Source organism: Mytilus trossulus, chromosome 14, assembly GCF_036588685.1.
Source record: "Mytilus trossulus isolate FHL-02 chromosome 14, PNRI_Mtr1.1.1.hap1, whole genome shotgun sequence".
NCBI classification, from domain to species: Eukaryota; Metazoa; Mollusca; class Bivalvia; order Mytilida; family Mytilidae; genus Mytilus; species Mytilus trossulus.
The window spans coordinates 36,158,227-36,175,275 of record NC_086386.1 but is presented as its reverse complement, the minus strand read 5'-3'; the positions used below and the strand labels follow the sequence as shown (position 1 = coordinate 36,175,275).

The 17,049-nt window shown below is 32.8% G+C and overlaps 1 protein-coding gene across 1 annotated transcript in view; it reads left to right on the top strand.

Annotated features, from left to right (window-relative positions):
* The window catches only part of LOC134697703 (uncharacterized), a 29,427-nt gene extending 12,630 nt beyond the window's left edge, over positions 1 to 16,797 (top strand). The window contains exons 8-20 of the mRNA XM_063559988.1: positions 629 to 814; positions 3,425 to 3,556; positions 4,116 to 4,468; positions 6,834 to 7,024; positions 9,136 to 9,315; positions 9,820 to 9,980; positions 10,584 to 10,709; positions 11,361 to 11,465; positions 13,332 to 13,471; positions 14,080 to 14,266; positions 15,098 to 15,283; positions 15,471 to 15,599; positions 16,378 to 16,797. Coding sequence (XP_063416058.1) covers positions 629 to 814; positions 3,425 to 3,556; positions 4,116 to 4,468; positions 6,834 to 7,024; positions 9,136 to 9,315; positions 9,820 to 9,980; positions 10,584 to 10,709; positions 11,361 to 11,465; positions 13,332 to 13,471; positions 14,080 to 14,266; positions 15,098 to 15,283; positions 15,471 to 15,599; positions 16,378 to 16,728 — 2,427 coding nt within the window. The 3' untranslated portion in view covers positions 16,729 to 16,797. The remainder of the gene's footprint in view (positions 1 to 628; positions 815 to 3,424; positions 3,557 to 4,115; positions 4,469 to 6,833; positions 7,025 to 9,135; positions 9,316 to 9,819; positions 9,981 to 10,583; positions 10,710 to 11,360; positions 11,466 to 13,331; positions 13,472 to 14,079; positions 14,267 to 15,097; positions 15,284 to 15,470; positions 15,600 to 16,377) is intronic.
* Positions 16,798 to 17,049: the final 252 nt, after the last annotated feature.

Here is a 17,049-nt window from a genome sequence, read left to right as displayed (position 1 = left end):
CAGAAGCTCAAATAAACCGATTGATTGTTTCTAACATAACACAAGTTAAACATATTGGTAATGAATTTAAAATTTAAAATTCCTCATTCGCCTAGTCTCTATTGATAATATTGTTTAATCGAAATTGTGACTATAAAGTGACTAATTACAAAACACAAATTCCAAGGACTCACAACGGAAAGCCCTTTAACAGAAGCTCAAACAAATCAGACGAAAGGAAAACAACTGCCATATTCTTGATTTGGTTTGTTTTAATGTCGAAAGAATAATTCACATTACAGCAAATTCCATTGAGTGAGTAGCGAATGGTAGTATCTTTAGCTAGCTTGCTTGTTAGCTGAACCGTGAAGTCAATATCAGGTCAGGTATACTACCCTCCTTTCGAAATAGCATGGTCCAACAGACAGATCGAATGTTTTTCTGTCAGACTAGTCTATTCTTAAAGTACGGTAGTTTACCTAACCTTACAATGACTTCACGGTTCAGCTAACAAGCAAGCTAACCAAAGATATTACCTTTAGCTACACACTCAATGGAATTCACTGTAAAAGAGAGGGAAAACACGTTTATAAGCCAATATTAAATACAATACCTTTCTCTCATGCATACCTTATTTAAATTAATTTAGATGGGTAACCATGATAGACCAAGAGTAGCCGATCGCATGGGCACAGACATGATTGATGTTATGAATATGCTACTTTTGACGTTACCAGGGACACCTACATGTTACTATGGTGATGAACTAGGAATGGGAGACGTGTATTATACATTTGATGAAACTCAGGACCCTTATGGAAGAAACTACGGACCAGTAAGTTCAAATGAAGAGTGAAAAATATTCTGCATTATCCTTTAACTGCACATTCCTCTGTACAAATGACGTTCGCTCAGTTTATGATTCCAAGATCGGTGACTATGTTTTAATTATCTTCTCCATTAAACTTGAAATAAAGGATACCCCAAGATAAAGTTAAGTTTGCCTTATATCTTAATTTACATCTTGAAATTGACAATACGGGTCGGTTACATCATCACCTTTTTTAGACGAACAAAATGAGATCAAGCTTTCGAATTGTGAATACCGGTAGTCCATTTGTATGTAACAACATTCCAGCAGGGGCTGCATATTCAGATTATTTTTTCTCGTTTGTGGCACATTACAGAGTTTGCTTATCCTACCATGTATTACTTGATTGAGAATTGTTGCTTACTATATAGAATCATATTCAAAACAGTGTGGTCCTGGCCATTGATTGACGACCTAAATTATCCCATTGACTGGGACAGATTAGGTGAACGTTTGTCGGTAACAATCACTGCTCACTATGTACTTGTTAAAGACACTGAATCTGTGGGTCACCAAAGGTTCTCAACACCTAAATAACCAATTCGAAAAACGAATCCGGAATAACACGATGTGTTGATCATATCAATAATGTAAATCAAAACATAAAGGTTATTCTTGAATAATTTTTCGAATTATTTTATTATTAAAGGCGTTAAGAACCTTTGGTGACCCCACTGTTTAAATTCTATAATAAGTAAGAAGTGAGCAATGGTCGTTACAGACAAACGTTCACCTAATCTGTCCCAGTCAATGGGATAATTTAGGTCGTCAATCAATGGCCAGGACCACACTGTTTTGAATATGATTCTATTTATAGCTAGTATATGGAAACATGGGTTTCAAATGGTTAAGTTGAATGATCCTTTCGAAAGTCTTACGGACATACTAGTAATTGAAAGTTGGTTGACGTTTTGGAGTATCTTTAAGTTACCACAGATTATCATTAATATGTTCGAATTGTTGTTATTACAATTGCATCCTCTTTTCCTTGATTGTAATACCACAGTATACACACTACTGTAAACCCTGCTTGTCACTAATGGTTCTGCTTACATCACCTGACCACCTCATATTAACCCCTGTTTGTTTGTTTTTCTTTCTTTCTTGTTAATAAGGCTTTGTTTTTATGAAATGTTTTAGTTTATTTTACTCATTTGTCTTTTCATCTTCCCTTGTTATTTGCCAAAACATTTGGTCGTTATGAAATTTGTTTTAAAAAGTCTGGTGCACTACAATAGGCATATTATTTTTGAAATAAAAAGTTAAGCAATAATAAGGAGAACGTACATTGTCGGTACATATTGAAGCTTTGTGTACGATCTAGAGATAAGGTGAGGCTTGCGGACCTTTTCTCGTGTCCTCCGAAACTATAAATGTTTATGTTCAAACTCAGATCTTCCAACAATAAATATACGTTTATTGATGATATATAATTAGAGAGGATGAACGATACCAATGTATGAGTTACAAATAAACCAACAACACCATGTTAAAAAACGGGAAACGAAGAAAAACCATAGAGTTAAAAGCCCAAACATTCAAAAAACAAAGATCGAACAACATGCATTCAAACAAAAACCATGAGGTGATCTCAAAAACTCTATACGGGTAAGCAGATCAAACTCTTCCTGTGGCACCCGTTTTGTGCTCTTTGTTCAATACCATCCTTTTGTAAACATCGATCCTCTTTAACGGAACCATACGTGGAAATCCGGAATATTGTATTGCGAGACATATACTCTATTTGCAAGCACTGCTAAATTGTTGTATAAAAATGGAAAATTTACGATTCGGAAGCTAAACAATCTCTCTTGTAATGAAATTTTGTTCTCAACTGATATTGTCAATGTATAATTGTTAGATATGTGACAGATCTAAATGTGTCTGCTGTACCCTTTTTTCAAGTTCGATAAATAGATACATCCAACATAGTACCAAAATTACTTAGTGAGAGGACATCATCTTTATAGCGGAGTATGAAGTAAATGTATAATGTTAATTTTTTTTATTCCTTCAAAAAGTAAGATATTTACTCCGAAGAAAATTCGAAAACGGAAAGTTCCTAATCAAATGGAAAAGTCAAAAGCTTAAACACATCAAACGAATGGACAACAACTGTTATATTCCTGACTTGGTACAGGCATTTTCTTATGTAGAAATTAGCTCCTGTATGAAAGTCTTCTTCATATGAATAAAGGATCAAATCAATTAGAAAATGTTAGTTCACATGAAGATTTCAATTTTCTTTTAATTTTGTATAGGGAGTACATGTGTAAAGGGTAAAAAAAACCACCAAAATGTTGATACCATTGCAAGAGGAAAGAAACTTAGATATGCACTCAAACAGGTCTTTGGAAATTTTAATAATCCACATCCGACTTACGACGCCTCTAGAGTATGTATATCCACAATGACTCTGATGCTGATATAATTGATGCTAACGATTCAGAAAACATTTTCGTGGAGCACTTGTCAGACTGTGCAATATGACGTGGTGTGTAAGGGAGGTTGGATGGAGACATACTGGAAGGGGATACTTGTATTGGTTATTGTATTTGCTAATTATATTTACAGAGTGGATACACAAGGTTTAGTCGCGATCCAGAACGCTCACCAATGCTGTGGGATACATCTATTCAAGCTGGTTTTACTACAGGAACTCCATGGCTTCGTGTTCATCCTTTACATAGTCGAACAAATGTGAAGGTAATACAGTGTAGAAAATAACAACATCAAAATAAATATAAAGGACTGATTACTTTTGATGAACATTGATCTAAAACAAAACAAAAAAAACCAGCAAATTCACAGAGTTACAGGGGCGAACAAATAGTTTGCAAGTTTCATAGAAATAGCAACTACATTTTTTACAATTCAATTTTGTCATTTGCAATTTATAATGTTGCTATAACAAATTCCTTCTCCAAAGGTATACCTGATATCTAATGGGTTTTACAGTTTCATAGTTAATGAGGATAATAACAGAACATGGATTGGTAGTTCGTTGCATTTTGAGATTATTTAACTTTTGTTAATAAGCCGAACTACACTAACAAAGCTAGAACATGTTGAAAATGAGCCGTTATAAAGTCCACGTGATAAGGCAAAACGCAAAATAAGAATATTCATGACAATAATTTCGTTTACAGAACTTTTAATATATGATATAAATGTACGATGAAGCTGTTGGTTAAATAGTCATAAATTACCTGTAAAACTTATATGTTATGCTAACATTCAATGTTCATGTAGATATATTTTGAAGGTTGAACGATACACCAATAGAAATACTCATATAAAAGTCTACAAGAAAGTGTCAGACATACGAAAGCTGCCATCATTTCAAAACCCAAATATTCAGTTTTCATACACAGACGACAACTTTCTGTCTTATATCAGAACAGCAGAAGGGCGTCCTAAATATCTTGTTATACTGAATGTTGATGCAGCAAGTAAGATAGGATCAATTGCAGACTTTAGCAAGGAACCAGTTTCATCGACAAGAGGAGAAGTTGTCGCCATGACGGGAACAGTTGACTTGGCATTTGGTAGTGTTATCGATTTAACACAGATTAAATTACAAAGAGGACAGGGGCTTGTTGTTAAAGTACATCACTAGCAAGAACGAGTTTAAAGTGATATATATTTGATTTCCACTAAACAATACCGAGGATGAAGAAATTTATTTCTAGCTTTACTGATATACACTCATGTATTCAATTCATAAGAATTAAGGATTTTGTGACAGATACAATTCGTGTTACGTATCAAATTGAACTGAAATACTTGTCATGAGTTAAACAATATCCAGTGTAACAGAACGACAGAATACTTATGTCACAAAATAATACAATTTATGAATGTAAAGATAAATAATCAAGAATACAAAATCAAGAACATCATCCTTTTTAATGGCAGCGATAAATATGATAATAAATCTCTAAGATCAACCCTATTTAAAGTCGTGTTGTTCGATATTAAATTTTATGGGTGAAAAACAACATTTGTATGTTAGTCAGTAGCTTCTTAGTACCCTAGTAAATAATGTGTAAAAAAGTGTACATTGCCTTGCGAATCATACATAGACATGCAGCAGCCCATTGCTTGTAGTATTGTAGTATGTATAGGGAACATGTTATGAATGATATGTAAATAGAATATGAGATTTATTGTATAACCAGACGATATTTCCTTACATCATACGTCCATATATACATTATATATAATATATATATGTAACTAGTTTTTTTTTGTGTAAAATAAAACAAACAGACTTGAGCACGTAGAGTTGAGTTCGTCTCTTAAAAAATATTATATCTTTTATTTATCGATTGAATTTGTTTAGGTAATGATCATATGACTTATTACTCAATCTAGTTTTACTTTAAAAAAAACCTCAAAGGCACAATGGAAAATAACTAAAAAGATAAAAAAAGAAAGTTCCCTAAGGACATTGCAAAATCCAAAGCCCAAACAAATTAAATGCATGGATAACAACTGTAAAATTCCTGACTTGGTACAGGTATTTTCTTATGTAGAAAAATGGTGCTTAAAGCCTAAAGCCTGGCAAACAAAGATTACACAATAAATGTAATTACTTACAAAGACAAACGAAAGAAGAATTATATTACACGTAACAATAAGAAGATAAAAAACGTCAGTACCTAGAATATATACTTCTTAACCATTATGACCACTGTGTATTCATTTGAAAGTTGATACAGTATATTTATCAACAAGATATTGGTATCTTTCGCTGAAACGTTCTTTGAAACCCTGGTTCATCAACATTCATTAGAACCTGGTACAAATAGTTATCGAAGGTACCAGGATTATAATTTAGTACGCCAGACGCGCGTTTCGTGTACATAAGACTCATCAGTGACGCTCATATCAAAATATTTATAAAGCCAAACATGAACAAAGTTGAAGAGCCAAAATTCCAAAAAGTTGTGCCATATACGGCTAAGGAAATCTATGCCTGGGATAAGAAAGTCCTAATATTTTCGAAAAATTCAAACCCACATATAATTCAATCACTTAAGTGCGACCCGATCAGTTTAATGTAGTTTGATTAATTTTAAGGAGAGAAGTCGATCACTAAGGAAACATGGGATAGTTATTCGGCAATTGTGTAGTTTTGCAGAAGTTAATTTGTATATTTGTCACACAACGTGAAAATCTTAACACAGATAGTTTTGAAATTACGTTAGCTTAATTTCTAACATAAACAAATACATAACTTGCAAATAATCATTGATCTCTAGTTATTTTGTCGTTGTGTAGTTGTTCAATTTACGTACAACCTATATTCACTTTTATTCATGTCCAGAAATCGTTTAATATACAGCAACTCATACCCATTCAAATAACCATTTGAGGAGGTTTTATTATGTGAATGTTGTTGAAACAAAAGAAAAAAAATATTTTATCACAAGAATTTTTTAGAAAATTTAAATTTATATTTTACAAATGTCAAATGTAAGACAGCTAACTTAATACTTTGCAGAATGCTGCAAAAATATGTACATTAGATTAGATGGCATTATAACTTAAAATAACTCTGAAAAGGTATCTTGTTCTTACATGTACTGTCACATTTAATTTTTTAATTTTTTGTTAAAGTGAAATCCCTTACAACATTATATATAACATATCTATCAGTACTTACTATGCAACCTCAACTTTAAGTTACAGATAATCGTTGTGTGACCTACTACATACATCATACATCATGCATACCTTGGTAACACGACATAAAAGGTATGACCACTTAAAACAAACCAAAACTTGATATCGTTTTTGATGTTTATAAGTATCTCTTATCTTTTTTCAATCAAAGTATGTAAATAACTAAAGTTCACACTGCAAAAACACACATAGCTATGGAGAAAACAGAGGTTTCGATCGCGGACGAGAAATTTCATGAAGGTGAAGCGACTGCTGGACAAAAATCTAACTTTTGCACGTCAAATAAATGTAGTTTTATTTTATTGGTGATAATTGCAGCAGCTATTGCTGCGTCCTGTGTTATTATATTTACCGACAAGGAGTTAAGGTCCAAACGGCAATATGATCCGTCAGATTTGGAATGGTGGAAGAAAACAATAGTATACCAAATATATCCTAGATCATTCAAAGATTCTAATGGAGATGGCATAGGGGATCTAAAAGGTATGTGAAAAATTGAATTGTTTTTATATTGCACACAGAAGGTTTCATGTCAGAATTGCGATTTACAAGACTGAATAACAAAATAGAATAACAAAAGTACCGAAATCAAAGGCAAATTGCAAAAGTGAAAGTTCATAAACGACTGACAAAATTAAAAGCTATCAATCACCCGAACAAGGGAAAATAATCGCCATATTCCTGACTTTGTACAGGTATTTCCTGAGCTAGATAAATCTCCTAACTGTATTCAAAGTTGTTTTTATTTTACTAAAGTATTAGATATGTGCATTGACACTGTTACTATATTTCCTTCCTAGATGTTTCATCTACGTAAATAAAAGGCTCTATTTGTGATGTAATTAAAACGACGAACTTTACCTAAAATCACAATCAACAACAACACACAAGGAAAAAGAATGTTTTATTTTTTCATCAATTCATATTGTTCAATATTCACATTTTATATAATTTTCAGTTCAAAACTTTTAAATAACAAAAAGTCATGATATGGAAATACACTATAGCTTCTTCTCTGTTGATCGTTTTTACCTAATTTGATATAGGATCAATGTTTGTGATTTTAAAAAGAACGTAAACTACCTTTTTGTTTCAAAGTTTGTCAACTATTTTAAATTCTTGTATGATAACAGGTCGCTCTAGTCCACAAACACCGATAGTAAACTTAACAGTGGTGGGATGTTTACAACAGATAATACAGCTCAGTGCTGAAAAAATTCGTACACACTATTTTACCTTTTGTCCATGTGATAATGTTAAAAGAGGGACGAAAGATACTCAGTCAAACTCATAAATCTAAAACAGACTGACAACGCCATGGCTAAAAATGAAAAAGACAAACAGAAAAACAATAGTACACATGACACAACATAGAAAACTAAAGAATAAACAACACGAACCCCACCAAAAACTAGGGGTGATCTCAGGTGCTCCGGAAGGGTAAGCAGATCCAAACAACAAGTTACAGCGTTCTCGGCACTTTGATTTAGTTTTCAAAAACCTTCAATGCATACAGGTATCCAAACAACTAAACAAATAAAAGAAAAAAGATAGAAAACTCAGCCACTATCGAGGTAGGCCTGAACCTATACAAGGTTGTGATGGTAATAAAGTAAAGGGATAATTGGTTTTTGAATGTATGTTAACGATATCAGGTTAACAACAATATGTGTCGGGGAAAGCTATCGGCATCACATGGATTTAAAATGAAACGAGAGAAGCAGTACCACCAGTCCAACCTATAGTTGTATCTTGTAGAAATTTGAGATAGGAAGCACAACCAAAAGTCAAAATTATGTCAAATTTCAATGGTAATCATAAACAACTTCATGGTAACATTGCAGTACCCCCTTGAACTCATTTGGCAAAACATTTAGGAATGTTTGGTTCTCAATGCTCTTCAACTTTGTACTTTATATGGCCTTTTAAACCTTTTTCGATTCGATCGAGTCTTTTGCGCCCGGCGCAATTACAAAATTTCAATCCTGGTATTATTTTGAGTAGGATTTTGGTAAAACATACACTTCCTTATGCGAATTAAGAAACGCTAAATATAAATTCAAAAAGGGTGAAGTTCATCAAACATTCAATTGTATCAATCAATGGAACGAATGGATATTAATGGTACGATACCTATGTAGGTACTCGCATTAATAACGATAAAGACATATACGATGTGATCATCAACATTAAATTAGGAAAAACATACGGTGACCTATAGTTGTTAATGTCTGATTAATTTTCGTCTTTTGTGGATAGTTGTCTCATTGGCAATCGTACCACATCTTCTTTTTTTATATATACAACAGCGACCAATAAGATCAATTTAAGCACTCTAAGATTTCTTTCTGTTTTTAGTCCGTCTAATTGCTTATTTATTAGAGTGAACCCCAAAATTCTTTTTCTGTGCATCAAACCAGTATTGTGTTGATCTGCATGTTGTCAGAAACCCACGCTCCTTGTCATATATATTATGACAAATGATTCAAATTGTTGACACTAAAAACAGTTCGAAAAAAGATCTACTAAGAGAATTATTGACGGCGATATCAGTTTCAACGAATGATTATATTTGTTGTTTATTATTATTTCAGGGATAACTAGCAAGTTAGACCACCTAACATATCTGGGTGTAGGGGCCATATGGATAAGTCCGTTCTACAAGTCACCCATGCGAGACTATGGTTACGATGTCCAGAACTATGTAGAAATAGACCCAATGTTTGGCACAATGGCAGATTTTGATGAACTCATGAAAGAGGCAAGAAAAAAAGGTACCAAAGATATTATTATAATCATTTATTTATTCTAACATAGCATACAATTGAAAACAGGGACATAATGTATAATAGAATACTTTTCCCAGGTTGCAAACAATTTATTCATATTCAAGACGAGAACAAATGAACAATCTCTATTTTAAATAGAGTAATAATGAGTGATTGAAATCTTGAATAGAAAAGTCCAAGTGGTCATATTCTAATACCAAAGTCAGTCTTTTGTTTATATAAAATATTTTACAAAAGTCGCTAATAGTTGATCAAAACAAGACGAAGAAAATTGAAATTCGTCGATGAACTCATTTCATGACCATAAGGTCAACGGAGATGACAAAATACATTAAAAATTATGGTTGACAGTCTTTCGTAGTTGAACGTGAAGACTAGTAGTAACGAGTAAATGGGATGTGTGAAAAAAATGATTAAAAAATAGAAATTAAAAAGATTGATTTTAAAATTTAATAATATTTTTTCAAACCATATACCATTTTATTTCAGATATAAAAGTTATATTAGATTTTGTGCCAAATCATACGAGTAATGATAGTGAATGGTTTCAGAAATCCAGACAAATGGATACGGAATATAAGGATTATTATGTATGGAGCGATGGAAAATTTAATAAACAAACACGCAAATATCAGCCTCCTAATAACTGGGTAATTGTTTGATTGATGAGTACAATGTCGGGAGATATTGTCATATAAACGGACTACTATGTAACGTCAGGTAGATCAACTAACACGAGAGATGTTTCTGGTTTATCAGTGAGATTTTCGTGAACGTTAACATTATACAATCATTAAAGACTTGTCGGGACTGTTAAGAGATGCCAAGTCATCTATTGTGATCTATTTTTTAATATAAAAAAGAAGATATGGTATGATTGCCAATGAAACAATCTCCACAAGAAATAAAACTTCGTAAATATGCATCAGTACTTTTCACAGTGTTTAAGTATTTTAGTAACAAGTGATTTGGAAATAAGGGTTTCAATCAGTAATCAAACAAAAACTCTTAATCTTCTCTTGATTTATGTAGTTGATGAAGAACGGTAAAACATGTAAATTAAGGTCATAAAAAGAAACTGGACTCATAAGAGAGTCGACCTTTAGATAAGGGTTGAAAATGCATAAATATTACTATGTCGGGACAAGGAAGTGTGACCTACTAAAGCAGACTTATTTTCCAATTAAAGAGGTTACCTCAATAGCAGAATATGCAATGTATATAAAAAGTAAACAAATAAACAAATGTTTCAGCTTAGTGTATTTGGAGGTTCTGCATGGACATACGATGTCCAACGCAGCCAGTATTACTACCACGCTTTCTTAGAGACACAGCCTGACCTTAATTACAGAAATCACAAGGTTTTGAAAGAATTAAAAGTGAGTATATGTTGTTGTGTGGGAATTGCCTAGTGTATCAATTATTTACGTGTTTTTCCAATCTAAAGTAATATGTACTCAAGAGTTTATTGTCTAATTATAAATTCATTAATCAATTACGAATTATATAGGTTTAAGAATTGTCGTATTTTAGTAGTTATCATTCCTTTCCTGTTTATTTTATTTTTATATTTGTGACCTGCTAAAAAAAAAAAAAAAAAAAACCCAACGTAAATCGTAGACCTACCGGTTTACAAAAACAATAAATGTGAATATAGTACCGAGTTATTCTGATCATAATAGTTCATTCATTTCATTTGTCCTTTCAGGACTCCTTTTAAAGTTTCAATTAATTTGAGGAATTTTTGGTCTTCAGAGCTGTCGAACATCGTATTTTATTTGGCTTTTTATACTTTTTTATTCGAGCGGCACTGATAATTTTATTATAGACGAAACGCGCGTCTGGCGCAAATACAATTTCAATCCTGGTATCTTTGGTGAGTTTATTAACCATTGCAAACAATATGTTAATATATTATCCTTTTATAAAAGACCCCATGAATTTATTAAGTTACAGCAATTTAAATGTAAAACATAGCTTAAAAAGACGAGACTCTATTTTCTAATTTAATTGTGTACGTTCTTTTTTAGAATGCCATGATATTTTGGTTAAATAAAGGAGTGTCAGGTTTCAGATTAGATGCATTCAAATTTGCATTCGAGGCAAAGAATCTATCCTTGGACGAAGATTTACCGGTAGTTATAAATGCATAGTTTTATTTATATAGTAGTCAGTTCACATATCATATTACTAGTAGTTTATTTAATAAATTATTATCAAAAGTTTTCACTTAATTAAAAAAAACAATAGTTATATGAATTATGAAGTCACCAAATTGGTTTAACTTCCCCATAATACACGTATTGATAATAACATAATATGCCGACCGTCCTTATGGGCCACAAAAGAGAAACATCGTCATGGCTGTCTTTTAAACCTTTACAAAGTGAGTGTGAAAAGAGAGACAATCTAAGAACATTTGGAAAGTCGGTCTTGTTAATTAGTTTCTGTATCAGTAGTTATCTATTGAACGGCAGACGGGGTCAGTATGGTCCAATTTTAATTTACAACACAATAGTCATACACAGTTTTGTTATATCTTTGCATGAATATTTGTTATTTCAACTCCAAGAATTGTACACAATTTAATTTTCGAAGGGCATACAAAATACCAAAGTTTCCATTAATGAAGCACTGTCCAAATAGGATTATCTCCCGTTTAGTACCCCAAAAAAATCGCCTAGACATTACGTTAGTATTGAATAAAGGTTGTGTCTTATCACAAATTACTTAATTGCACTTCTTTTATTGCTTCTACTAAAAGTTATCTAGATATCTTCCATAAGGCCAATATGTTGGCGTCACCTTTTAAAAACGATGAAAATAGGTGCGATGAGAACATGGAAAGAACGTCTACAAATATTGTGACGTTGATCGTTTTTTTCCTTTCTGATGTATATATATCCTATGAAATAAGTACAATCGAAAGCAGACAAACCAAAGCGAATGAGTCTTGTTCCAAGAGAAAAAATACTGCTGCATGATAACGGCAACAGTAACAATATCAGCATTGACATAACTATAACAATCATAAATATAATGAAAACAACGTTTGTCATGGCGTTGTCAGTTTATTTTTTGATCTATGAGTTTGAATGTTCCTCTGGTATCGTTCGCCCCTTTTTTTGTAATATTTAATTTAATACCTAATTTGCTTTTTGGTTTTGTTGGCATTTTACGGTTTCATAGCACTACAAGGAAATACTAAGGTATTGGTGAGTACTTACTTGTCTAAATCACAATTAATCGAACTGATATCATCGTCTTTTGTACAAATAAAATGAACAAATTGTGATAAAGTTTTCATTTATCTTTCAAAAACATTTAACTTACTAGTATCTGAAGTTTTGTTATTTGATGCTTTTCTAACTAACAATTAACCTGATCCTGCTTTAACCTCATAAATTCACAAAAGTCTGCCTTACGTTCAAACTATATTCGGTCATACAGAGATTAACTAACCAAATCCTTGTTTAACAGACGACAATAATAATGTTCGGATTGTTTTTGTTTTGTAAAGTCAGAAATGTATGTCAATAGTTATCAAAGGTACCATGATTACAATTTAACACGCCAGACGCGCGTTTCGTCTACATAAGACTCATCAGTGACGCTCAGATCAAAACAGTTACAAAGCCAAACAAATACAAAGTTGAAGAGCATTGAGGACCCAAAATTCCAAAAAGTTGTGCCAAATACGGCTAAGGTAATCTACTCCTAGGGGTAGATTAAATCATGTATGTCAATAGTTATCAAAGGTACCATGATTACAATTTAACACGCCAGACGCGCGTTTCGTCTACATAAGACTCATCAGTGACGCTCAGATCAAAACAGTTCCAAAGCCAAACAAATACAAAGTTGAAGAGCATTGAGGACCCAAAATTCCAAAAAGTTGTGCCAAATACGGCTAAGGTAATCTACTCCTTGGGGTAGATTAAATCAGATTAGATATAGAATTGATTAATTTATCAATTTCAATTAGATTCCTATATTTTAAGCAAGTCAATTCTAATGAAATTGCCAAGTGGTCAGATGAGCAACCTCACAACTACACCAATAACTTACCAGAACTTTATCCAATCATAAAAGACTGGAGGAAAATGTTTGAGACGTACAAAGAAAAAGACACTATTTCCAGGTAATTTGCAGATATATGACCACGATGATTGACGTGAAACAAACCTTCAAATGTCACTGGGGGTAAAGCTGATGACCGTAGCTGCATTCACGGTCATCCCAAGATGTCGGATGAAAAATTGGGTCAGTTTCATCCGACATCTTGGGATGACCGTAAATGCAGGTACGGTCATCAGCTTTACCCCAGTGAATGTGTAACAACTAGAATCTAAAAAAACAAACTTAACTTTATGATACCAGTATATAAACAAAGTAATGTATTCTGTCCAACTTATGAAAGGAGGGCACGAAAATGACGTTCATTAAAACCTTAAATGATGTCAAAGGAAATGTAGCTATTTATCAAATAATATCATTCTTCTGACGCATATTAAGACGAATAAACGTTTTACTGCTCAATGGAAGCCATTTACATTGTAATGCAAATGTCGAAATGTGTTATTTGCTAAATTAATACTTTTACAACTTTCAATAATGTGTGAGTACCTGTGCCTCGTAACTCTTCTCTTCTTCAGAGAATCTCTGTTTTTAAGCAGGTTATACAAGTGAATCTTCATGGCATTCGAAACACATTTCAATTAAATAATGGTGACCGTTTTTAATTTCAAGGTTTATGTCGGTCGAGTCCACGGGTATAACACAGGCTATTCGAGATAAATATTACCAAGCCGGGTCAGTACCATTCAACTTTGACCTCATAACCAGTCTGAAAAGAACCTGCAATGGTTTATGTTTTAAACAAATAATTGAACGAGGCATGAAAGATCTTTCCGAAGCTGCTTGGCCAAATTTTGTGGTAAGCAAAAGTTTGAAATGTAATTGATTTGCTTATTCCATATCTTCGTCATTTTTTTTTTTTTTATTCTTATCTTTAACGTCTGTCTTTTTTTTTTTTATCCCTAAGTCATTTAGTATACATTAATCATACTTAATTTTAAACATGGTGTGCGCGAACAAAAGGATTATATTGCTATAATGCATAAAAAGAGATAGCAGGAAATGCCGAATTACATATCACAAATCCATCATCCAACAACACTTTGAAGAAATGGACACTGTTACAAGAAAACAATCAACGAACGTTGAACAATACATTAATAAAACGTAGTTATGGTGAACTAGAGCAACGTGTTACTCCGACATGTCCGAGAAACATTGTCAATTAATGCGAAGCTAAAGTTGACATTGTCTTTTCAAAGGGTAACACTCTGCTCTATCCCATGTCTCAGATATTTGTTACTGAATGTTTTATACTGAATGTTTTATTATTATTGTCTAACATTTTCAAATTCAAATTGATAAACTATGGCGTCTTGTACATAACAACCATCCGTATGCGCACAGTTGATCAAGCGTCTCAGTGAATGATAATAGAGTTGTTGCCATTCGGCCGAGTCATTTATCAACCTAAGGCTTGTATTTAGCAATCAAAACCTGAACTTTTAACATGACGTATAGTAAACTGAAACTCTGAAAACGTTCAACATAGCTGGTTGAATTCAACTTTAAAGTTTATTTTGACATATTCCTTGACTCAAGGATTTTGACGCAACAAAGGTTGATATGCATCTCACATATTTAAGAGTGTATAAGAAAGCAAATATGTTATTTTACTTTCATTTTACAGATGGGAAACCATGACAACCACCGGGTAGCCAGTCGAATGGGCCTTGACATGATTGACGTGATGAACATGCTACTGTTGACGTTACCAGGGACACCGACATGTTACTATGGTGATGAAATAGGGATGGTCGATGTTAATTATACATTATCAGAATCCAAGGACCCTGCTGGATTAAATTTCGGAAAGGTACTATATTTAAGACATACTAGGGATTATTTGTAATTAAGTTATTTCGCATTATGGTGTATGCATCGACAATTAAATGATACCTACAAGTGAATCCTTAAACTGTCCATCATATTTTACAGATTTCTACAAAGACTTTTGACATTTTGTGTATTGGTTGTTATCAAAACATAGAGTCTTATTTCAGGATTTCTGGAAATATAGTAGAGACCCTGAAAGATCCCCAATGCAATGGGACAACACCACAAACGTTGGTTTTTCCAGTGGTAACCCTTGGCTCAGAGTCAGTCCAGATTCTTCTTCTAAAAATGTAAAGGTAATATCAGCTTTAGTCATATCAAATGTATGTGTTAGCAAAATCGATATTTCTTAGAATATTTATTGCAATAATGGAAAGCAATGATCAGTAAGATTTTAAATCAAAAGCAATAAAACAATTCAATGGGTAATATGCTTGATGGTTAACTAGATTATATCTATGGTTGTTACCGAGTTTTCCTACAAGAATTTATTTGTTTTATATTAATAAGCGAGTGATATTGAGTTCAGTGTCCAATAAACATAGATACCAGGATTAACATTTCGAGTACCACGTATGCATTGATATTTTTTTTACGTCCGCTTAATTGATGAGAAGAAAAAAAAACCAAGTTGATCCGTTACGAATGCAATTACATACCAAAATCTATAACACCTTTGGACATATTTCTTAGACGTTTTACTACAATGGTAGCAACATTGAGCAATTTAATAAACAAACGACGGTTCTGACATACTTATTATACAAATGCGAAGATGTGGTATGAGTGCCAATGAAACAACTCTCTACCAAAGTTCAAATTTTTAAGTGAATTGTTATCATTTTAAAATTCATGATGATGCTAGAAGAACTTGTCACTTAGAGAGTGATACCATAGGGAACTACTGGTAGTAGTAAAATTAACAGATCAATTGTGATGTTCAAAAGCAATCGATTGGATTTTCTAAAATGAAAAAAAGATTTAAAATTTGACAATTTAGAATTAAGTCCATCCCAGGGACTTTGAAAGGAGTAGTAACGAATGTGCGATAAATTTTGTCGTTGTATCTTCCAGATGCAGAAAGAATCGAAAAGAAATACTCATATTCAGGTTTTCAAAAAAGTAGCAGAAATTAGAAAGCTTCCTTCTTTCCAACATGCTGAAATCCAGTTTTCAGTAGCAAATGAAAACTTTTTATCATATGTAAGACAAGCTGAAGGACGTCCAAAATACTTAGTAATAATGCATGTAGGGCAAGATAAAAATGCTGTGTCAGCGGATTTCACCAAGGAACCAGTCGGGTCGTCGAGAGGTCAAGTTGTTGCCATGACAGGGACAGTAGACATCGCTTTGAACTCGATATTAAACCTAAAAGAAGTGTCCTTGAAAAGAGGTCAAGGACTTGTAATTAGAGTTTATCACTGATGAGACATAACAATTTCTAAAACGTAATTCGTTAGTTCAACGAAGAGTGAACATCATACCGAATAATGTTCTTCATGTGTCATTATGATTTTCAGAGTTAGTGCTAAGAACTTAGGGATGACATCAAAAGATCGAAGTAGGATTAAAAAAAAACTAAAATCAAATAGTTTGGGGGGTGGGGGTCAACATTGCTGCAAGTTTTGTTTATCCAAAATCAATTTTACATATATCCATATAGAAAAATCATTTTTTTTCCAAATTAAGTTAAGAAAGGGGTAAAGGGAGGGGGAGTCAGTGAAAAAACTATGTTTAAAAATATTT